This window comes from Trichomycterus rosablanca, chromosome 12 (assembly GCF_030014385.1).
Source record: "Trichomycterus rosablanca isolate fTriRos1 chromosome 12, fTriRos1.hap1, whole genome shotgun sequence".
Classification (NCBI taxonomy): Eukaryota; Metazoa; Chordata; class Actinopteri; order Siluriformes; family Trichomycteridae; genus Trichomycterus; species Trichomycterus rosablanca.
In genome coordinates this window covers 317501-342500 of record NC_085999.1, presented here as the reverse complement: position 1 = coordinate 342500, position 25000 = coordinate 317501, and the positions used below count along the sequence as shown (strand labels likewise).

Here is a 25000-nt window from a genome sequence, read left to right as displayed (position 1 = left end):
CCGACAAGACAAGTGCACATCCTAATAGCCCGGCTGTTTCAGCCACACACTCCACCTCCAGAAATTAGCCAATCATATTAAAGCAGACGCCTGACCGGCTGATAGCACAGCTGAGATTAGAACCCTTGACTTGGTCTTAAGAGTAAAGTTGTTTTTAATACAGTTGGTGATGTTGGAGGTGCCGACTCTCCTGGATCCGAAGACCTGGTGGCTGTGCCCCCCCCCTTCCCGATGCTTGTATATAGGTGCACTGTCGTAACGTGATATATGTCGTAAAAATAAATCGTAACGTGGCCTATTGTACTAAAACAATGAGTGATTAATTTATTTATTTATAATAATTTATTTATTTATATTATTATTATTATTATTATTGATTATTAAGTTGACTTTGCAGCAGGTTGGTTCTTATGTAGAATCTATTTAAAGCTTTTTTGCATCTTCCTGGTTTGATTAACACGTTTGATTGGATGTTTGAATCTATCTGCTCTCACTTTTTTGACAGAATACGGGCGGGGCAAACACAACACTAGATCACTAGATCACTAGATCACACAGATCAGAAACGACAGGATCAGAATAGATGGGACGCAGCTGTGAGTCTGTAATGAGTTTCTCACCTGGAGGCGCTTCTTGGACCAGATCTTTTTCATGGTCTGGATGAATCCTGCTCTGCTCTGGTGTTCGGAGGAACCCGGCGGTTCTGTACGCTGAGGGTTTGTAATCAGAGCCGGTGCTGATCCGACCGTATGGACAGGAGCGCTCGTGTGATCCAGTGTTGATGTGAGTCGGTGTCACTGAGAACAGGAAATGAAGCCGCTCTCCGTCACTCCGAGGGAAAATCAATCATTTACGCTTCAGAGAAAATAAATCGTACTAAAAAGTTGCTGCTGTTTCAGGATCTAAATAAACCGGCTGCAGGTCAGAGAGCACCATGTGAGCGCGTCTGCACGTCCAACACCAGAGAAGAACAAAAGAAGAGTGATCCTCTACCAGCGGATCCTGTACCAGCGGATCCTGTACCAGCGGATCCTGTACCAGCGGATCCTGTACCAGCGGACCCAGTCCTGCTTCAGAGCTCAAACAGAGCACAAGAACGTGCAATAGAACCCTGACGGTGAGGCATGTTCACCTCAACAACAGCAGCTCCGGTACTGAGGGGGAGAAGAACAGAGCGAGAGCGCTGCCTCACATCGGAGAGAGAAAGATAATCAGTGAGCGAGCGAGAGCACTGCCTCACATCAGAAAGGGAGAGAGAGAAAATCAGAGAGATTTAGAAAGAGAGAGTCAAAGAGAAAGCGAGAAAGAGCGGGAATCAGAGAGAGAGACAGAGAGAGACAGCCCACATCAGAAAGGGAAAGAGTAAGAAAGAATCAAAGAGAAAGAAAAAGAGAACGGTACCTCACATCAGAGAGAGAGAATCATAGAGAAAGAGCATGGGTGAGAAAAAAGCAAGAGAAACAGAGAGATAGCGAGCGAGCTACCTCACATCTGAGAGAGAGTCAGAGAGAGAGCAAGAAAGAGAGCGGGAATCAGAGAAAGAGTGAGAGTGAGAAAAAGGCGAGATAGAGTGAGTGAAAGCGAGTCAGAGAGAGATAGTGAGAGTGCCGCCTCACATCACAGAGAGAGAGAGAGCGAGAGTTAGAGATAGAGAAATTCAGAGAGAAAGAGAGCAAGAGTGCTACCCCACATCAGAGAGAGAGTGAGAGAAAAAGAGAGAGAGAGAAATAGAGAAGAGAGAGCGAGAGTGCTACCTTGTATCAGAGAGAGAGAGAGAGTCAGAGAGAAAGCAAGAGAGCGGGAATCAGAGAAAGAAAGAGTCAGAAAGAAAGTGAATCTGAGAGAGAGAGTCAGAGGGAGAGAGAGTGCTACCCCACATCAGAGAGAGAGCAATAGCGAGAGACAGAGCGAATCAGAGTGAGTCAGTGAGTGAGTCAGTGAGAGAGTGAATCAGTTCTATAATCAGCATCAGATGGATGTAAATTGGCAGTGTGATGATCCTGTGAGAGTGTGAGTGTGTGTACGTGGGTGGGTGAGTTTGGGTAGCAGGTTGGTACACCCGTCTTTACCCTCCTCACCCTCCTCACCCGCCACCCACGTTTATCTTCAGGATCAGTCGCTCACGCCAACAACACAGAGCAGATAAACAACACCGAGCACAGAATCTCCTCCACACACCCTGTAGAGCAGAGACCAGGACCAGGCGCTCATTTCTATTCACATAGAAATACAGAGAATAGAAACACAGACGCTCCGCCTGTTGGAGATGTGATGAAGACGTGATGAAGATCATTAACCACCTTCTGAAGATCACAAGAGCTTCATCCCACCACCTCGAGTTCTGATTGGTGGATCAACACGAGCCAGAATTCTAATATAAGTAACAGTTACAGAACCACCAAGGTTCCACACAAGAACCAGAACCACTGAGTAATAGTTCCAGAACCACCACAATCTCAGAAGCTTGAATGGAACCACCAAGATCTCAAAACCTTTTAAATTCCAGAACCGCACAGAACCCAGAACCATTTGAGGCTTTACAGAAAGGCTGTAGGGATTCCTCATAACCGCTGCAGTTACTCCCTCTGCTGGCTGATCGATGGCGCTGCACAGAGACGGGGGATAGTGGAGACTCTGTGCGCTATACGGATCTCCATATGAACCCTGGTGCAGGTGAAAAGAAGCGGTCTGTACTGCACACGTGTCGGAGGGGGCGTGTGTTTAGTCTCGACCCTCCTCGATCAGGACTGCAGGTCTACATCAGTAGAGGGGAAATGGATATGACTAAATTGGGAGGAAATGCATTAGTGTATTGTTGCTATGGTTACATTAGAGCTAAAATAAAGAGAGGCTGGAGAATTAAGAGCAGGTTGGAGTGAGACGGGCAGAATGTGAGACGGCGCTGTGGTGGAGACTCCGGCGGAGTGATAATGCGAGGGTGTGAAAGGACGACGGTCCGAGTGAAGTGTGATTGTACTCGTGATGAATATTTAGAACAACATGAACTGACTGTAGAGCAGAATCTGTGACACAGCAGCACAAGAACCAGAACGATCAGAGAGGAAACCACCACCAAAGAACCTCAACATTACAAACATTCATACAGACTTAAGAGCTGCTGGTATTTATTTATACTAAAGTTCCTTTCTCCCAATTTTCCTTTCAATTTAGTCGTATCCAATTACCCGACTGCATTATGCTTCCTCTGTACTGGTGCTGACCACGAGGTGAGTTCATATGCAGATCAGCTTTGTGTATGGAGAGACACACCCTGATCAGCATTATTCCTCGACTCAATCAGCCAGCAGAGGTCGTAATTGCATCAGTTATGAGCTTCCTATCCGGCTCCCTCCCTGTATGAACAACAGCCAGTCGTTGTTCATGTAGGCGCCCAGCCTCCCGGTAGCAGAGCTGAGATTCCATACAATGAGTTTGAAATGTGAGCTCTGGTGTGCTAGAGTGTTTCAGCGGTGGTAAAGGTTCTTTTTTAAAACGGGATGCACTTATATTGATGGTTCGGTGGGTAGCACTGTCGCCTCACAGCAAGAAGGTCCTGGGTTCGATCCCCAAGTGGAGCAGTTCAGGTCCTTTCTGTATGGTTTGCATGTTCTCCCCGCGTCTGTGTGGGTTTCCTCCGGGTGTTCCGGTTTCCTCCCACAGTACAAAGGCGTGTAAGTGAGGTGAACTGGAGACACTAAATTGTGAACTGATGAATCTTGTGTAAGCAGTAACTACCTGTCCTGTCATGAATGGAACCAAAGTGCAAAATAAATAAATAAATAAATAATAAATTAATAAATAATAAATAATAAATAAATAAATAAATAAATAAATAAATAATAAATAAATAAATAATAAATAATAAATAATAAATAATAAATAATAAATAATAAATAAAGAATAATAAATAAAGAATAATAAATAATTAATAAATAATAATAAATAAATAAATAAATAATAATAAATGATAAATAAATAAATAATAACAAATAAATAACAATAAATAAATAACAATAAGTAAATAAACAAAAAATAATAAATAATAAATAAATAAATAAATAATAAATAAATAAATAAATAATAATAGTTATAAATAAAAGTGGTTAAGGTACTGGACTAGTAATCAGAAGGTTAGTAGTTCAAGCCTCACCACTACCAGGTTGTCACTGTTGGGCCCTTGAGCGAGGCCCTTAGCCCTCAATTGCTCAGACAGTATACTGTCACAGTACTGTAAGTCAGTTTGGATAAAAGTGCTTTGAGCTCTGATAGCTGCTGTAACTCCGTACACAGAGGGTGTGTTAGTGTGTTAGTGTGAATAATACAATGATTTTATATGAGAACATTAATTAAACAATATGAGGAAGGTCCTGGGTGCTGTTGGTGATGACGGTGGCACCGCGGTGAACCGCTGACTCCTGAACGTTGATCTGCTGAAGCGCCTCGTCGTGTCGCTCACGCCTCTCACGCCGTGTTTACGGCCTCAGGACCGACAGCAGCAGCTGCGGCGGGATCAGGGGAAGTCCCGCTCTGGTCATGTGACCCGCCGCGCGTACGACCGGGGGACGGTACAGACGCGCGCGGCCAGATTAGCTTACAGTTCACACGGAAAATATGAGCGTCCAGAGACTCTGCTCACACCGAGATCAGAGCGTCCCAGCATCACCAGTTCATCATCAGGGGCGTGGAACTGGGTCAGTACTGCGACCTCTGACCTTACACACCAGCACACCATCACGCCAAAACACACACACTCAACTTAGGATCATGTTGTATCTCCAGGTCACTTCACTTGCAGGTCTTTGGACTGTAGGAGGAAATGCATGCAGACACGAGGAGAACATGCAAAACTCCACACAGAAAGGACCCGGACCGCTCCACCTTCTTGCTGTGAGGTGACGGTGCTACAGTGACTGGATACGTTTACATACATCATAATAATTCAATCTGTACCAGGTGGCACAGCGCTACAACACGCTAGCTGACATCTTGAGCTTGTGAGGTCGAATCTCAGCTGTGCTAACGACCGGCCGGGCACCAGTTACGCCCTCTGCAGGCTGATCGATGGTGCTACACAGAGACGGGGGATAATGGAGATCAGTGTGTGACTCTCCGTGCATGATACGGATCTCCGTATGAACCCTGGTGCAGGTGAAAAGAAGCGGTCGGTGCTGCACACGTGTCGGAGGGGGCGTGTGTTAGTCACGACCCTCCTCGGTCAGGTGAGGAGGTCTGCAGCAGTACAGGGGAATTGGATACGACTAAATTCAGTCTATATGTAATTATACAATATATGTTAATTAATGCCGGGGTAAACACCTTTAGCATTAGTTAGCACATTTAATAACATGATTTTAATCAATTATTTTAATAAATTTGGCTTGGATTGAAGGAGCTGCTACAGAGAACAGTGTAAAGTAGCTTTAAGCTAAAACACAAGTGTCCAAATGTATAGAATAAATATAAATATATATAAAATAAAGTCAGTAATCCCTCTGTACTGGACGGTACGTGTAGGTCGAGACTGTCGGTCAGCGCTATTCCAGCGCTAATGCTAATGCTAACACACTGGTACTGACAGAAGCGATTAAATGGTGAATCCCTCCATTATTCACCCATTCAGCCCCGGGGGGGGGGGGGGGGGGGGGGGGGGTATTAAGGTCCTGTCAGAGCTCCTCACCACATCACTATATATAGGTGTGATGTCTTCCTGCAACCCGAGACTCGGGGGCCTTTTAACATCATAAAAATCTGAGACGTGGCACATTCCTACCCCCAAAATAACCCGCGGGGGTGAAACGGAGGGGGGGGGGGGGGGGGGGGGGGGGGGTTTAGAGTAAAGGAGTGATGTGTGCAGGATGTGGTACAAGATGCTAAAAGATCAAATAAAGAGGAATAAGAGAATAAACAGAACACAGGCGACAGGAGTCTGAGGCGACAGTGACGGTGGACTGAGCAGCTGAATTCTGACCGCGGATCTCTCAACACCCCTGATGAGCATTAATCCCAGCAGTCCCACTCAGAAATGCACATCGACTTCCTTTCATCTTTAAAGGATTAAAGACTTTAAGCTAAATTTAGCACCAGACTGACGAGGTTAGGAATGTGCAGGCGGGATTTCTCTCTCTCTCTCTCTGTGTTACATGAACATAAACGAGCGACCCGGACCCGCCTTAGGAACCCGAATTTAGTGATCATTTGATCTCAGAGCGGACGAGCACTCCAGCAGACTCGTGTTTTATATCGGGAAAGAAACGATGATGCTAATCAGTACTGGCTTCATTTTTTAATATCAGAATCTAGTTTGATTAACTTGATCTAAAATGATCTTTAAATCTAATAAAATTTTATTCATCACATGCAGGTCATACGTGGTGCAGCTAGCAGTGAGACACTTTATAAACATCCGGTCACTTTAGTTCTACAGAAAACTTAATGTACACAATAGAAATAATTTCAATAAATGTAGACACACAGAGAAATCATAAACAAGTGCAATAATTTATATAATATTAATATAATTTAATAATGCAGCACAGCGGCGCTGATAAACACAAATCTCTGTTTTACTGCATCATTTAAATAAAATCTAAATCATTTTGAGGATTAGAAAGTTCCTGTGTGTCTGATTTTCATTTGCTCATCTCATATTATTCATTTATTTAGGAATTAAAAGTGATGAATATGAAGCTGAAGATGTGCAGCCAGATTCCAAACTCTCCTTCTCAGCTCACGTTATCGGTGCTGTGTAGTTTGGAACGTGATAGTTTGTTCTAGGCTCTTCTCTCGAGCTGCTGTGATTGCAAACACGTGCACATGAACCATAAAAACGTTCATTAATGATGTTTGTGTCCTGAATGATTCAATCACTGAGAATCAATCCTGCTGAACGAGTGTGTGTGTGTGTGTGTGTGTGTGTGTGTGTGTATGTGTGTGTGTGTGTGTGTGTGTGTGTGAGTGTGTGTGTGTGTGTGTGTGTGTACGTTTCTGTTAACCACCTCTGTGCTCCTACAATAATAAACCTGTGTATCCTGACTAGCCGTCATTTTTACCACCACACGCCGTTACAGACGCTCACAATCATCATCATCATCATCATCATCATCATCATCTCTCCCACTGAACATCTTTCCATTTAACTAATCACTAATCACCTGAGAGTCCTGTTAATGCGGTAATTGTAATGCAGTACTAAACGCTCCCTACACACCACACTGTAGGAATAAATCAATCCTGGAGCTGCCTGAGATCCACACATCTCTTACCTGCCTCGCTAAAGGCTTGGATTGTATTTAGGCATCTAGTTTTAGGGTGGACAGTCCGGTTTTTTATCTGCCTGTCTGCAGTCTGGCTCGATGCCTGGGTGGAAATGTATTTGTCCTCTTTTAAAAGTGAACTGAACACTTGTAACGATCAAAATTAATTTTCCTGTTGTTGGTTTATGAACACGTCAGAAGAAACGACTGGTCTCTGATCGGTTTAAAGCTCCACTCTCCGTGATCACGTCCACCACGTTACTGTGGAGCGTCCGGCCCTGAAATCCTCCAGAATTACTCATTAATAATTAATAATACGTTTTAATAACCGTCACGCTGTCGACACACCAAAACCAAAACCAGCGTCCAGCTCCGAGTGTCGCTCAGCACCGACTCACTCAGAAGATTCAGGAAAGATGAAGTTCAGGATTTTTGTACTAAAGTATCAGAAGTCTGAATGTGGTGAGAAGCTTCATTACTGTTCTGATTCATACTGAGTTCAGTTTAATCATGATTACATCAATTATGCTTTTAATTCTGTCTGCTGTAGATACGATTCCCTCATTTCTTGGGTTTGATTCCCTCCGTTATGGGGTCTAATGTTTCTTCTTTTGGGGTCTAATGTTCCTTATTTATGAGGTCTGATTCCCTTCTTTGGGGGTCTGATTTATGTCTTTTTGGGGTCTGATGTTCCTCCTTTTTGGGGGTCTCATGTGTCTCTTTTTTGGGGGTCTGATGTTTCTCCTTTTTTTGGGTCTGATTCCCTCATTTCTTGGGTTTGATTCCCTCCGTTATGGGGTCTAATGTTCCTTATTTATGGGGTCTGATTTCCTCCTTTTGGGGTCTAATGTTCCTTATTTATGGGGTCTGATTTCCTCCTTTTGGGGTCTGATTCTCTTCTTTTTGATCGTTATGGAAGTGGCAAATTTAGGACCTGAGGGCACCTCGCTAGCAACTTGTGAAACCTGGCAGGTAATATAAGCGCTAATGCTAACCAGCTATGAATGAGCGGTAACAGCCTGAAGATTAGGAGCGGAATGACGCTGGTAGCTCAGTGCTTAAGGTACTGGACTAGTAATCAAAAGGTTGCTGGTTCCAGTCCCACCTTAACCCTTAATTGCTTGAATCATGTGTTCAGTCCTAATTTAAGTCACTTTGGATTAAAGCGTCTCCGCTAAATGCCTGGAATATAAATGATGCAGAATTTCATGCTAACACTTTCACCCTGACGCGGGACTAGAACAAACGAGCATCAGGACCCGATTCCTCACGTTCAGTTTTATTTAAACCTCTAACACACTGTGAGACGCTGCAGTTCCTCAGCTGCCACCTTCACTCTCCCTCGGCACCCTTAATACACCCCGACGTTCCTCCAGGGGTCACGCAGACCCCCAGCAGAGCACCAGACACTCCATCTTACTTCACGTTCCCCGAGCCTCCATTTTGTCAGGGACTCGTTCTGAGCAGATGAGCTGCTCGTTAAGCTAATTATCTCATTAGCACCACGCCAGGCGCCGTTACAGTCAGATTATTATCCTGCTCCCGTTTTTACTGAGTCAGTACGAGCGGCACGGGCGTCGCCACCTCCTGCTGGGATCTCCTGCTGGGATCTCCTGCTGGGATCTTCTCCCAGTTTATTAACTCTCACATTAAAACCAGATTAGCAAAAGAACCAGAGGAGTAAAATGTAAAATCCCTTCACAGCCATAGAGACACTAAACACGCCGAGCTAATCAGCGTACGTTACCTTCTCCCAGGTCCAGGACGGCGAGTACGGCGCTGCTCTTGGCCTCGCCCAGATAGTTGCTAGCGATGCAGGTGTAGAGCCCGGCGTCGGTCGGCTTGCAGTCGCGGATCCACAGGCCTCCGTACTCCTGGTGCTCCAGGCTGAGCGGCTCATCGTTGTGGTACCAGTAGAGCGACGGCTGCGGATCCCCCGCCACCGCCACCTTCAGCCGGATGTCGCAGCCGGTGCCCACGGCGGCGTTCCTCATCTTCCGGATGAAGGCGGGCGGCGTGGGGTTTGGGTAGATCGAGTCGGTGTCGGGCACGGCCTGGTCGGGGTTTACTTTCGCCCTCTTGGAGGGGATCCGCGGGCTCGGGGGCGCGAGTCCAGCTCCGTCCTCCACGCCCTTCTTTAGGGTCACCTGCACCTCGGCCTTACGCATGACGCCGGAGATCCGAGAGGAACCCGAGACTCGGGACGGGCTTCAGGAACCGAGCGGCCCGGACGAACGCTGTGGATTTACACTAACGATAAATTCACGTCTCGCTCTGAAGGTTTCACGCTCACATCTCATGAGGTCTGATGAACTAAACACGTTCCAGAAAGTTCGGTGGAATCAATCGAGTCTCAGTAACGACGTCTGAGTGTCAGAACTAAAATTACATCAGATTCCTTCAATATCTAAAGAGCTTCGAGCAGCACGAAGATCCTCCAGATCAGTTCAGCTTCAATCCTCAACACGTCAGAGATCAAAATTCATCAAGATTTTTTTACATCCTGAAAAGCAGAAAACAAACGCTCCTGTCAGTCCATGTATTTCCAACAGCTGATATTTTTAGAACAAGTCCCACAAGATCATGTTGCGCTGGTGCCTTCCAGTGTGGTCGTTTGAAAGTCTGGCCTTCGTCTCGCTGAACCTCCCTGGTTGTCAGATTTTGCCGATAATAAGCGACCGCTCGGTTTTTGGTGCGTCCTCCTTCCTCAGTCTTATAACGTCCAGTTCCCCGGTCCACAGGTTCCCGATCTTTCCCCAGTTTGTCCCGGGAGTTAAACTGTCTCTCTCTCTCTGTCTCTCTCTCAGCTCTAGGGCCCCCACTCAGCCACCCAGCGACAGCTGCACCCTGATAGGTGGCAGTTTTTGGACACTCATGGCTGCAGCTTGACCCCGTTCTGCCCCGTGGAGCGTCACCTGGCACCGGCGACCAATCACAGGTTTTAGAGTGTTCGACATAGGACCTGAAGGAGGACGTGGTCATGCAGGAGTTCTGATTCATCTCACAAAGATCAACGCCAAACTGGAATCTGTACGCGCTGCTCGCAACAAATCACGACGTCTGTTCAAACGATTCTGTTGTTTTATTCTGTTTTATTAATATAACGTTTATTTCATTTATCTGTTTGTTTTTGTTTGTTTATTTATTAATGTATTTTTTATTTTGTTTGTTTTGTTTTTGGGGGGGTTGTGTTTTTTATTATTTTTTTGTTAGTTTTTGTTATTTTGTTTGTTTTTTTGTAATTTTTTGGTTATTTTGTTAGTTTTTCGTTTTTGTGTTTTTATTACTTTTTAGTTTTTTGTCTTTTTAGTTAGTTTTTTTTCTTTGTTTTTTTCGTTTATTTTCCTGTTTTGTCTTTGTTTTTGTTTGTTTTTTAGTTTTGTTTTATTTTTTCTGTTGTTTGTTTGTTAGATGTGGTGTGTATGAATACTGCGCTCTGCTGGACCAAACACCAAACCACACCAAAGTTCATCACAGCCACCATCACAATTCTGTGGACCAAAAGTATTTGGACGCCTGACTGTGAGGAAGCATAAAAAGAGGAAGAGGAGGAACGAGAGTCGAAACAACGTCCAGATATTTTATGGCTGCCAGTCACAGTATACCCCAGTAAAATAAATACATGCAAAAAAAAAATTAAGAGCTTTAGATAATGTTTTTGTTTTAAACTTGTACTTTAATTCTAGATTAAATTCATCCTATTGAAGGATTTTATACTTTTATTTTATTTATTACTTGTATTATTTCCTCTGACCATAACGGTGCTCCGTACATTAAGCAAACACACGTTTACTGTTAACACCCGCCGTATAGAATCTATATCCTGGGCAACTAGAGCGTTTTCCCGTCACTGCTGAGGAGGAACCATAATGTGAGATCTGTATCGCGTACGGAGAGTTAATTATCCCCCGTCTCTGTGCAGCGGCATCGATCAGCCAGCAGAGGGCGGCAGTGCTGCAGTTATGAGGAGGTGATAACTCCGCCGGAGGAGATTCCTCATAACTGCAGCACTGACGCCCTCTGCTGGCTGATCGATGCCGCTGCACAGAGACCCTGAGTGAAGAATGCTCCAGTTTCCTCTCTTCTTTTAAGGACATGCAGAAGGTGGATTGGAACACAGCCACAGAATAAAAACACTCAAACACACACAAGTTCATAACAGCACGAGATTTATTCACCGATATACAGATTCTGTTTCATCCCGATAACTATAATTATTATAATAACGTAAATCTTTCTTATCTGATCAGTTTATACATTTTTATTTACATTTATTCAGATTTAAAATAAACTTTAAATTTACAGCATCGAAGATCCACGATTTCACTTTCACTGAGGTCACATCGATCAGTCCTGATTAAGTGAGAAGGTCCGACAAATTACAGCTGAATTCTATAGGTTTACACACACACACACACACACACACACACACTCACACACACACACTCACACACTCACACACTCACACACACACACACACACTCACACACTCACACACACACACTCACACACTCACACACACACACTCACACACACTCACACACACACACACCAGCAATCTGAGAGAAGGACGGAGGAAGAAAACGCAGATTTGCATAGAATCGGTTTCAAATGGACGGCGTGGAAACATCTAGAAGATCGTCTGGAGATCCATCACTCACTCACACACACACACACACACACACACACACACACACACACACACACACACACACACACACACACACACACACACACACACACACACACACACACACACACACACACACACACACACACACACACACACACACACACACACACACACACACACACACACACACACGTCAGCCACTAAAGACCAAGAACTGATAAAGTGCAGTAAGAAATAAAGTCCAGTATCATGTGGTCCAGTCATGAAGGAGTAAAATGAGACGTGATGATGATGATGGTGCAGTAATGTGGGGACGATGATGGTTTGAACCACATATAATCACCGGACAGGGAGAAACCACAAACACTACAGGACACATCAGGTGTGTTTACATGGACGTGCTTTAATCTTTCGATCTACAACGTGTCTCATCCTGGGTCCAGTCCCGGCCCGGGAGCTTATTTTGGGTTATTTCTGGGTACACCAGAAGGTGGCGCAGCGCTAAAGTACACCAGCCCACAACCCTCCTGCTGGCAGGTCGAGCATCAGCACAGACATGATCGGCTAATATCAGGCAGGACTGAGGTCCCTGGTGGGTCCGGCTCCTCCCAAGAGATCTTTCTTATAGTATTTAGGTTTTTCTCACCCCTGTCACCCAGCCTCGGACCCATCGTGGAAAACCTGCACTAAGGAAACAGCAGTTTGGAGTCTGAAGACCTGGGACGGTGTGATGGTGCATGAGGGGGTCACCATGCTCAGAAATAACCATGAACAGGGCTTTAAATGCTTCTGTACCTGGAGGCCGGTGTGAGGGGTGATAGATGGGCGTGATCTGCAGACCTCCTGGTGGACGGGGGGGGGGGTACGTTTGTATGAATGGTCGATAGCACCGGTGACATTAGACCCCCGGATCAGTGATGTTTCAGAGGATAACCAACATGAGATGTTTGATTGGGTATGACTGCATACTGTGAGTAACCAATCAGCATCTAACAGTGCTGTCAGCCCCGCCCCAAAAGAACCTGGACAGGTACGTTTTCAGTTGTAAGGTCAGCAGCAGGTTACTGAAGCTACGACGTTACAAAGGTTCCAAAAACACGTCGTCACCCGACCCGAGCACTACTGGAGGTTCAGTGAAATGTACTACATAACAACCACACACACACACACACACACACACACACACACACACACACACACACACGCACACACGTACACACGTACACACACACACACACACACACACACACACACGTTCATCTGCACCACAGGAACTGGACCGAGTCTCAGCAGGAGCGTCTCACAGCAAACAGACTGAACATGAAATGATGACGGACGGTGGGATCACTAATCAGTCAGAAACATTCACTCAAGGATAGGAACAGCAGCACACACACACACACACACACACACACACACACACACACACACACGCACGCACACACACACACACACTAACAACACGAGACAACATGGAACATCACGGCGTGTTTCTGACACAGAAGCTTCAGCAGAAACGCGTGAGTGAAACGTTCAGTGATTCAACAACAAACATTTTGGCCTCAGAATCAAACAGAAATAAAATTAAATCCTCAATTTCAATTAAACAGTGATTAACAAAACGTCTCAAACCAAAGAATCAAAAACAAACGACGCTAACAAAGAATAATAATAATAATTATAATAATAAAATAAAAGTACATTTCAAAAGACTGAAAGTGTTCAGGATTATAAACACAGCGTACAGCGTTCGGGACGGAACTTACCGAGGTGAATATAAATGTCCGGGGGGGGGGGGGGGGGGGGGAGAGTAGGAATGCAGACTGTGACTCAGCACTGATTGCTTGAATCTCTTCAGATGAACCTGATATTTATTGCTAACTGGTTATAAACTCTACACGTAGCTACGTAAACCAGCTCAGAAATTCTGCCGTCCCGACCAGCCGACGCCCCGAACAGCCAACCTGTTGACGCCCCTGATCAGCCGACACCCACGACTGAACCAACACCCCAACCAGCCAACCTGCCGACGCCCCGACCAGCAGACACCTCCGACCTGCGGATGCCCCCGACCTGCCAACGTCACTCCCGATCAAATGATCACATTTAGGTTCCACTTTAATTAGGAATAAAGTTCATAGAGCCGCGATGATAAAAGCTAAACGTGTTGGACTGTAAACACACACGGTTCTGACGACTGAATCTGATCAGATTTTATTTGCTGAACTATTTTGAGCAAATCGTTCTCATGATCTCATGATGAGGAATGAAGTTTAGAGCACGATTTTTTCTGATTTATTATTTAAAGAATTAAAAGGATTTATTTATTCAGTATGTGGAATGTTTTAAACCATCCTAAAGAGTTTATAGTTGGTTTGTGTTCATGATGTTTTTACAGACGTTTTATCCTGGTCAGAATTCAGCAGACGAAGCCGCTCGTGTCTGTATGTAGACGCCCGACCGGCTGATAGCACCACTGAGGTCTGAACTCTGGATGTTAGCAGTAATGAGCTGCAGTATTTTACTGCTACATCATTCGAGTGATCGTGAGCTTATGATGTTCAGCTATTTTATCCACTGTTCCAATGCTCCAATGTTGGGCCCCTGAGGAAGGCCCTTAACCTTCAATGGCTTGAATGTTATTTGATCAAGACTCCAAGTGTTTATATTTGAATATAAATCACCGTGTGTGTTTATCACGCAGCTCTATAAGCTTTATCTCTAATATAAAGAGTCACTAAGATTTAATTATTAAATATAAAAACCTCAGAAGCTGGAGGCGGGTGTAGATCTGACCCGAGCTGAGGCAGCTGAGGCAGCAGGTTCACTTTCACTCCCAGTCTGACCAGGACTACAGGAACCAGTGTCAGATACACGACCAGTTCAAACCCACAACCTTGTTACACTGCATCAGTCTGGTATAAGTGGAATGTTCAGTTTGGTCTGAGAGAGGAAGAAATTCAGCATGTTCTCCCATCCAAATATCCAACACAGTCATCAAACTAAAAATATCGACAAACTGAACCTGTTAAATAAAAACTCCAGTGATTTTCTGCGTGTTATTACCAAGGACAACAATTTCATTACTGAGGAAAACACAGCAGCTGGTATTTCCTCTCTTTACTCCGGGTTTAGTCGTAGCCAGTTCCCCTTCCTCTGCTGTAGACCCCGATGGTGTACGAGGAGGGTGTATTCTCCTGACACGCCCTCCCTCCGACGCGACCCCTCCTTATCCCCAGTACTTCGGTGGATCGGCGGAGAGACACGCCCTGATCTCCACGTTCCTCCACTTCTGTACAGGCGCCTTACACAGCATCGGAGACCCCGCCCACTTTTTAGTCCCGTCTTTTCCCACCCAGCAGACTAGCGGCCGATTTTATCTGCTGCAGAATCAAGGGGGCGCCCAGCCGACCGGTAGCAGAGCAACTAATCCTGATTTTAATGCAGGTCTGATTTAAAAGTGAGTCCAGACGGATAAAAGACGTTTTATAGCATCATAAATAAATAAAAGCCTACAGTGTATTTATATTTACATTTTCAGTATTTAGCAGACGCTTTCATTTAAAGTGACTTACAGCACTGTGACAGTATACAGTCTAAACAATAGAGGGTTAAGGGCCTCGCTCAAGGGCCCAACAATGTTAACCTGGCAGTGGTGGGGCTTAAACCAGTGACCTTTCGATTACTAGTCCAGTTTCTTATCTACTCGAGTACAGCTGCCCTCTGCTGGAACTGATCAGCACTGCGCTGTTAAAGCAATAAATAATCTTACGTGGATCAGTGGTGGTTCTGGATTCAGATTAGATTGAGTTTTTTAAAATGAGATTAAATTGAAGCAACATTTTACACGTCGTTCAGTGCGAGGCGGGGTGAAAGGTTAACGTAACGATGATGACCTGAGCGAGGGGTGTAAACGTCACTCTTAAATCACTGGAGTTTCCTTTAACAATGAGAGTTTATAATAAAAACAGCAGCAGAACGACGACGACGTCCATCCAGCTTCACCAGCACTAAATAATCTAATAATGATTCATTATACAGAAAAGAAAACGTATTTAATGTAAACGTTTAACCGCTGCGCTTCTCTAACGCACCAGTGTGATCAGTATAAAATGTGGATGGAGCGCCACCTAGAGGAAGACAGAGAGAGAGAGAGAGAGAGACGAGATGTGAACAGACAGGAGGAGGGGGTGATTTCGGACCAGGAGGAGTGGGAGTTACACCTGTGATATGATCTGCATGTTGAAGCTGGGTGAGCGAGACTCCTTGGTGAGAGGAGCTCCGGGTGAGAGGAGATCCCCCTCGCTCCTCCTCAGCTCCTCCTCCTTCAGGCTGAGGCTGGAGAGACGATGAGCCGCCCCCCGTCCTGCCCCCCGCCGCTCCCCGCTCACCCCCGCGTTCATGCTGCAGGTTCGACTGAGGCTCTGCGTGGTCTTCACGGTGGTCAGTTCGATGGCGTCCAGCGTGATGGTGGGCGGGGGGCTCTGGGCCCTCAGGAGCGGCTCCGACTCCCTCCGCGCGTCGGCCGAGTTCTCCCGGGCTCTCTCCCGATACGAGCGACCCGAGCCGCTCTTCCTGGAGCTCTTCTGGGAGCCCGAGCGCACCCCGGCGCCCCCCGCTGGCCGGCCCGCGCCCGGCTGGCTGCTGCTGGAGGCGCCGGAGGAGAAACCCTCATCGGGGTCGTGCAGGATGAAGGACTCATCACCCAAACTCATCCCGTCAGCATCTGGAACACAGAGAGAGAGGATCAGAACCGGGGCGGGAGGGAACGGATCAGAACACCAGAACGTCCTCAGTTAGAGGAGGGAGGAAAAATAGAGTGATTAATGTAGGGAGGAAGAAATAAAGAATGTGGATATGACTAAGCAGCAAGAAAATCTAGAAAAATACCAAACACATGAAAGCACATCAGGAAAGAACAAGATTTTAACAGAAGTATGTGGACGCCTCACCATAAGCATCCTGTACATCTCATTCCAAACTCACATTACTGGTTAAACAGGACCGTGATTAATAAAGAGAACAGAGCAATAACGGAGCCAAAAAATGGGTCACAAACAAAAATCATAATAATTTAATAAACTAATTTTAACGGCACAGAAACACAAAACGAACTTGTAACCGCACCTTGTAACTCAGTCCCCAACCACCAGGCCGCAGACCAGTACCGGTTTCTATATAATATAAAGAGTAACTGCACTTCATAACCCATAATGTGGATTTCACACACGAATGTTCACAGGTATGAACGTAAAACCCACACAGATGTTGAGAGAACATGCAAAACACCACACAGAAAGGACCCGGACCGAGCGACAGCGCTACCCACCGAGCCGCCTTACTCGACCAATAAAGATCCTGAACTAAACCAGAATATTTTAGACACAGATCAACCCCCCCACCCCCAAACCCACCCCCGTGTTCAGGCATCTCGATCTATTATTAAGCTTCAGATTTACTATAATGAACCACAGCGCGATTTAATCCAACCAAAGCTGCTGATTTGTGGGATTGAAACATCGACCGTGTTAATGGTTAGAACTCAAGCTAACAAACATAAGCAAACACACGCTTAGGAAGATAAATAATAAAATCACAATGAAACGATAAAACACATCAGAGAAACGTGAGGATCATCCAGAGAGCTTCAGGAGCAGCACAAACAGAAGAAACAAGAAATAAACAAACATCTCAAATAAATCAAACAAGATCAGAAACAAACTGAAGCGGCAGCAGAATCACATGCAGCATCCGGAACATTCCAGGTTTGATTTCCTCACAGGCAGTGAAGGATGAACGGAGAGGAGCAGGAGGAGGAGGACGGACCACACGCCCTCCTGTTCCTCCTCCGACACCACGGCCAGCTGGAACAGCCTCTGCTGCAGTTACGCCCTCTGCTGGCTCATCGGGGGATAACGGAGATCGGTGCGTGACTCTCCGTGCGCTATACGGATCTCCGTATGAACCCTGGTGCAGGTGAACAGAAGCGGTCGGTGCTGCACATGTGTCGGAGGGGGCGTGTGTTAGTCACATGACCCTCCTCGGTCAGGAGTGGAGGTCTGCAGCAGTAGAGGGGGAATACCATCGGGGAATTGGATACGACTCAAATGGGAGGGACAAATGCACTTACGTTTACGTTTTCAGAATTTAGCGGACGCTTTTATCCAAAGTGTGACGATATTTTGATTAAGCAATTGAGGATTAAGGGATCCAATATAGCTCAGGGGTCCAACAGCAGCAACCTGGCAGTGCTGGGGCTTAAACCAACAAACAAACATCGATTACTAGGTCAGTACCTTAACCGCTGGGCTACAACCCAATACCACTGAGTACTGAGGATCCAGGGTTCAAATCTAACCAGTGCTATCAGCTGGTCGGGCGTCTGCACAGACGTGATTGGCTAATGTACTGGCTGTAAAGGTGGGTGACAAACAGCCTAGACATTAGGAGGTGCACATGCCTTGTCAGTGCGCCCTCGGTGCAGGTCCCAAGCTCGGATAGAAACATAAAGTTGAAACATGCAGCAGATAAAGATTAAACATGCTGATTATTTTAATTTGATCCATAAGTTTAGTCTCAGGTACTGTGTTAGTACTTAAAACTAAGATTTATGACAGTATTGCACTGAGCATGCTCAGTCAGGGACCAACGGGCAGCGCTCAAGAGGTTAATTCTGGGGTAAATTAGCTGATCATGCACGCGACCCTATAACCATCTCCGTCAGACCCAGGATGTTTAGTCTCAAGCAAAGCGGGCGGAGTCCGGGAAAAGCTCAGGTACCCAAACGACCCTCCCCCCCTCCCACAGACCGACCGCCTACCCTGGTGCGTGACCGCGAGTGCGCCCCTCCCTCCTCGCGCAGGAACGGCCGGCAGGTCAGCAGGACGGCGCCGGGCGGGGCGGAGGGTCAGGTCGTGCTCGGCCTCGGTGGAGAAGTCGAAACAATCTGCGGTCCGACACAACAGGGTGGAGACGAGGAGTTTATAACAGTCACATGACACAAAGCATCACAGGCTGGTCCGAGGGTCTCTGTGCAGCGCCGTCCATCAGCCAGCGGAGGGCGTAACTGCTGCAGTTATGAGGAGGCGTAACTCCGCCGGAGGGGATTCCTCACAACTGCAGCACTGCCGCCCTCTGCTGGCTGATGGACGGCGCTGCACAGAGAGACGGGGGATAAATGAACTGAGCGGCGGCTCCAGAGAAACAAGAACTAGACGCAGAACGCAGAAGATTTCAGTGGCGCTGAGTTCAGAGGGAAGTGGGTATGTTTAATTTAAAGACGTATAATAATCTTCCTGTTCGGATTCTAAACTGGTGAGTGAAATCACGACAATAATAATAATAATAATAATGATAATAATAATAATAATAATAATAATAATGATAATAAAAAAAATTATAATAATAATAATGATAATATTAATAATAATAATAATAATGATAATAATAATAATAATGATAATAATAATAATAATAATAGTAATGATAATAATAATAATAATGATAATAATAATAATAATAATAATAACGATAATAATAATAATAATGATAATAATAATAATAATAATAATAATAATAATAATGATAATAATGATAATAATAATAATTTTAAAAAAATGTATAATAATAATGATAATATTAATAATAATAATAATGATAATAATAATAATAATGATAATATTAATAATAATAATAATAATGATAATAATAATAATAATGATAATAATAATGATAATAATAATAACGATAATAATAATAATAATGATAATAATAATAATAATAATAATAATGATAATAATGATAATAATAATAATTTTTAAAAAATGTATAATAATAATGATAATATTAATAATAATAATAATGATAATAATAAATGATAATAATAATAATAACAATAATAATAATGATAATAAAAATAATAATAATAATAATAATGATAATATTAATAATAATAATAATAATAATAATGATACTAATAATAATAATGATAATAATAATAATAATAATGATAATAATAATAATAATAATGATAATAATGATAATAATAATAATTAAAAAATTTTTTATAATAATAATGATAATATTAATAATAATAATAATGATAATAATAATAATGATAATAAAAAAATAATAATAATAATAATGATAATATTAATAATAATAATAATGATAATAAAAATAATAATGATAATAATAATAATAATAATAAATGATAATAATAATAATAATAATAATATGATGATAATAATAATGATAATAATAATAAATGATAATAATAATAACAATAATAATAATAATAATAATGATAATAATGATAATAATAATAATAAGAATAATATGATGATGATAATAATAATGATAATAATAATAACAATAATAATGATAATTAATAATGATAATAATAATGATAAAAATAATAAAAATAATAATAATAATAATGATATGATGATAATAATAATGATAATAATAATATTAATAAAGATAATAATAATAATAATAATAATAATAATAATAATAATAATAATATGATGATAATAATAATAATGATAATAATAATAATAATAATGATAATAATAATAATAATGAGGAGCAGTTTGGAATCGCACCTTCTCTTTTCCAGCGGAGTCGGCGGATGGATGCCGCTGTGACGACGGTGCGACAGATCCTCCTAAAAGTGGGCGTGACCTCCACCTGCAGCACCTTCTTACCCTGGGAACCATCGGGGGCGCTCTCCGGTAACGAGTTCCTCATCGCGTTCCCCAACTGAGGAACACGCAGGAACAAATGATTCAATAAGACAATGCAATAAAACGATTCAATAAGGTGATTCAATAAGACGACACCAGGCTTTATTTTAGAGACACATGCTGCTATCACAGTGACGTCTCTTCCCGGTAAGTGCATGATTATTTCAGCAGGACAGCGACACGCCTCATTCTGAACACAGAGTGTGTGTGCTTGAGCGGCCTGCCTGCAGTCCAGATCTGTCTCCTAAAAAATGTCCGGCGCATCATGAAGAGGAGAATCAGACGACGGCGAGCACTTTCTTTACCTGTTAGTCATGGATAAAAGGTGTGTGTGTGTAAGTGTAAGTGTGTGTGTGTGTGTGTTTAAGTGTGTGTGTGTGTGTGTGTGTGTAAGTGTAAGTGTGTGTGTGTGTGTTTAAGTGTGTGTGTGTGTGTGTGTTTAAGTGTGTGTGTGTGTGTGTTTAAGTGTGTGTGTGTGTGTGTGTAAGTGTGTGTGTGTGTGTTTAAGTGTGTGTGTGTGTTTAAGTGTAAGTGTGTGTGTGTGTGTGTGTAAGTGTGTGTGTGTGTGTAAGTGTAAGTGTGTGTGTGTGTGTGTGTTTAAGTGTGTGTGTGTGTGTGTGTTTAAGTGTGTGTGTGTGTGTGTGTGTGTAAGTGTAAGTGTGTGTGTGTGTGTAAGTGTAAGTGTGTGTGTGTGTTTAAGTGTGTGTGTGTGTGTGTGTGTGTAAGTGTAAGTGTGTGTGTGTGTGTGTGTGTGTGTAAGTGTAAGTGTGTGTGTGTGTGTGTGTTTAAGTGTGTGTGTGTGTGTGTGTTTAAGTGTGTGTGTGTGTGTGTGTGTGTAAGTGTAAGTGTGTGTGTGTGTGTGTGTAAGTGTGTGTGTGTGTGTGTTTAAGTGTGTGTGTGTGTGTGTGTTTAAGTGTGTGTGTGTGTGTGTGTGTGTGTAAGTGTAAGTGTGTGTGTGTGTGTGTAAGTGTAAGTGTGTGTGTGTGTTTAAGTGCATTTACTGTTAAACCTCTAACCCCTCTGTCTGATCACAGCCAAATTACTGTGTTCATCAAAAAGACAGAAACTAACCCCACCACACACACACGGCCCAGTAAGCTGTACAACATCTCCAGATCCTACAGATGGGCCGAGAACAGCGCAGAGGAGTTCCAGAAAGCAATTAGCAGCACAGAAATCCAAATTAGCTTAGACAACTTTCTGGACACTGCGTACATTCACAGTAAAGAAGGAGTAAATCAGGCAGTTAAAAATATTAATCAGATCTTTAAAAATACAGCAAATAAAGCTCAATTAAAAATTTAATCTAAATCAAAACCTAAATCTACAAAAGATGACAGCTGGTTCGACAAAGACTGTCAAATGTTAAGAACAGAACTCCGTAAAATATCAAACCAAAAACACAGAGACCCAAACAACAGTAACACACGACTTCTTTACTGTGAAACCCTTAAACAATATAAACGTACACTCAGAACCAAAAAAGCTCAGTACACCCAAAAACAACTAACAATTATTGAACAATCAATCAACACACATCAATTCTGGGACAATTGGAATAAATTAAAACATAGAGAACAGGAAGAATTGGCCATTCAGGATGGGGATATCTGGACAACCCATTTCCAATCACTCTTTAAAAATGTAGAATTAGATTCAAATCCTGAACAAAATCAAATTATTAGTAAGTTAGAGGAACTGAAACGGGCTGTTAAAAACCACCAGAATCCTCTAGACTCTCTCATTACTGAGCAGGAACTTAAAGACAACATTAAAAAACTAAAAACAAAGAAATCATCAGGACCTGACGGGATCCTGAATGAAATGATCAAACACAGCAGCTCCAAATTTCACCTGGCGATGTTAAAAGTCTTTAACCTGGTTCTGAGTGTCGGTTCCTTCCCTGATATCTGGAATCAAGGTCTCATAACACCCATCTACAAAAGTGGAGATAAATTCCACCCTAATAATTACCGGGGCATCTGTGTGAGCAGTAACCTGGGGAAGTTATTCTGTAGTATCATTAACTCACGATTATTACACTTCCTTACCCAACACAACGTCCTGAGTAAAAGTCAGATTGGTTTTCTACCAAATTACCGCACTACCGATCATATTTACACCCTACACACCCTGATCCAAAAATATGTAGTTCAAAATAACTCTAAAATATTTGCATGTTTTATTGATTTAAAAAAAGCTTTTGATTCCATTTGGCATGAAGGATTGTTTTATAAAATGTTGGAGAGTGGTGTAGGGGGTAAAACATCTGATCTTTTTAAATCCATGTACACAGAAAACCAGTGTGGAATAAGAATCGGCAGTAAGAGAAACATCTCATCTCTCAGGAGCGTGGAGTGAGACAGGGCTGCTGTTTAAGTCCAACTCTATTTAACATCTATATTAATGAATTGGCCTCCATGTTAGAGCACTCAGCCACGCCCGGTCTCACTCTACACGACTCCGAGATTAAACTCCTGCTGTATGCAGATGATCTGGTCCTGCTGTCCCCCAGCGCTCAGGGTCTCCAGCACAAACTGGACCTGCTGCAGCAGTACTGTCAGACCTGGACCCTGACCGTCAACCTCAAAAAGACCAAAATTATGACCTTCCAGAAAAGAGCCAGATCTCAGGGAACCAAACACACATATAAATTAGGACACCATGAAATTGAGCACACTAAAGATTATACTTACCTCGGACTGAACATCAGTTCCACAGGAAACTTTAATCCGGCAGTAAATGAACTGAGAGAAAAAGCTCGCAGGGCGTCGACGCCATAAAACGTCAAACATTCGTGGAAATTCCGATTAGAATTTGGCTTAAAATTGTTGAATCAATAATTGAAGCGATTGCTCTATATGGCAGTGAAGTTTGGGGTTCGCTTACACACCATCAATTCTGTAATTGGGACAAACATCCATTAGAGACCCTGCACACAGAGTTCTGTAAAAGCATCCTAAAGGTGCACAGACACACCACCAACACACACCAACACACCACGAACACACACCAACACACCACTAACACACACACCAACACACCACGAACACACACCAACACACCACTAACACACACACCAACACACCACTAACACACACACCAACACACCACTAACACACACCAACACACCACTAACACACACCAACACACACAGACACACCACTAACACACACAGATACACAACCAACACACACCAACACACCACCAACACACACCAACACACCACTAACACACACCAACACACCACTAACACACACACCAACACACCACGAACACACACACCAACACACCACGAACACACACCAACACACCACGAACACACACCAACACACCACTAACACACACACCAACACACACCAACACACCACTAACACACACCCATACACCACTAACACACACACCAACACACCAACACACCACAAACACACACACCAACACACCACTAACACACACCAACACACCACGAACACACACACCAACACACCACGAACACACACACCAACACACCACTAACACACACCAACACACCACTAACACACACACCAACACACCACGAACACACACACCAACACACCACTAACACACACCAACACACCACTAACACACACCAACACACCACTAACACACACCAACACACCACTAACACACACCAACACACCACTAACACACACACCAACACACCACTAACACACACCAACACACCACTAACACACACACCAACACACCACTAACACACACCAACACACCACGAACACACACACCAACACACCACGAACACACACCAACACACCACGAACACACACCAACACACCACGAACACACACACCAACACACCACTAACACACACACCAACACACCACGAACACACACTAACACACACCAACACACCACTAACACACACCCATACACCACTAACACACACAGATACACCACTAACACACACAGATACCCTAATAACACACACCAACACACACAGACACACCATGAACAATGCGTGCAGGGCAGAATTAGGCCGATTTCCACTAATTATAAACATACAGAGAAGAGCATCAACTTCTGGAACCATCTAAATGAGAGCGACCCCCAAACTTATCATTATAAAGCCCTGAAACACCAAGAGCTGAGCAAACATACCAGTCCCCTAATCCAACTGGTCCTGAGTCACTGCACCCACACACCATTAACACACACAGATACACCACTAACACACACAGATACACCACTAACACACACAGATACACCACTAACACACACAGATACACCAGTAACACACACCGATACACCACTAACACACCGATACACCACTAACACACACAGATACACCACTAACACACACAGATACACCAGTAACACACACCGATACA

General features: G+C 43.6%; 2 protein-coding genes across 5 annotated transcripts in view; both read right to left on the bottom strand.

The window, feature by feature from the left end:
- The window catches only part of spegb (striated muscle enriched protein kinase b), a 61538-nt gene extending 51447 nt beyond the window's left edge, over window positions 1–10091 (bottom strand). Inside the window, exon 1 of one of the 4 annotated variants that reach the window (XM_063006263.1) lies at window positions 9001–10091. In XM_063006263.1, the coding sequence (XP_062862333.1) occupies window positions 9001–9421 (421 nt within the window). In that variant the 5' untranslated portion in view covers window positions 9422–10091. Of the gene's footprint in view, window positions 1–620; window positions 746–9000 lie in introns of those variants that run through there. The other 3 variants (XM_063006265.1, XM_063006266.1, XM_063006267.1) reach the window with 3 other exon arrangements.
- A 1314-nt stretch (window positions 10092–11405) lies between these two features.
- Window positions 11406–25000, bottom strand: part of LOC134323911 (hyccin 2-like) — a 32978-nt gene continuing 19383 nt past the window's right edge. The window contains exons 11-12 of the mRNA XM_063005497.1: window positions 20493–20649; window positions 11406–16612 (exon numbers count right to left, since the gene is read on the bottom strand). Coding sequence (XP_062861567.1) covers window positions 16104–16612; window positions 20493–20649 — 666 coding nt within the window. The 3' untranslated portion in view covers window positions 11406–16103. The remainder of the gene's footprint in view (window positions 16613–20492; window positions 20650–25000) is intronic.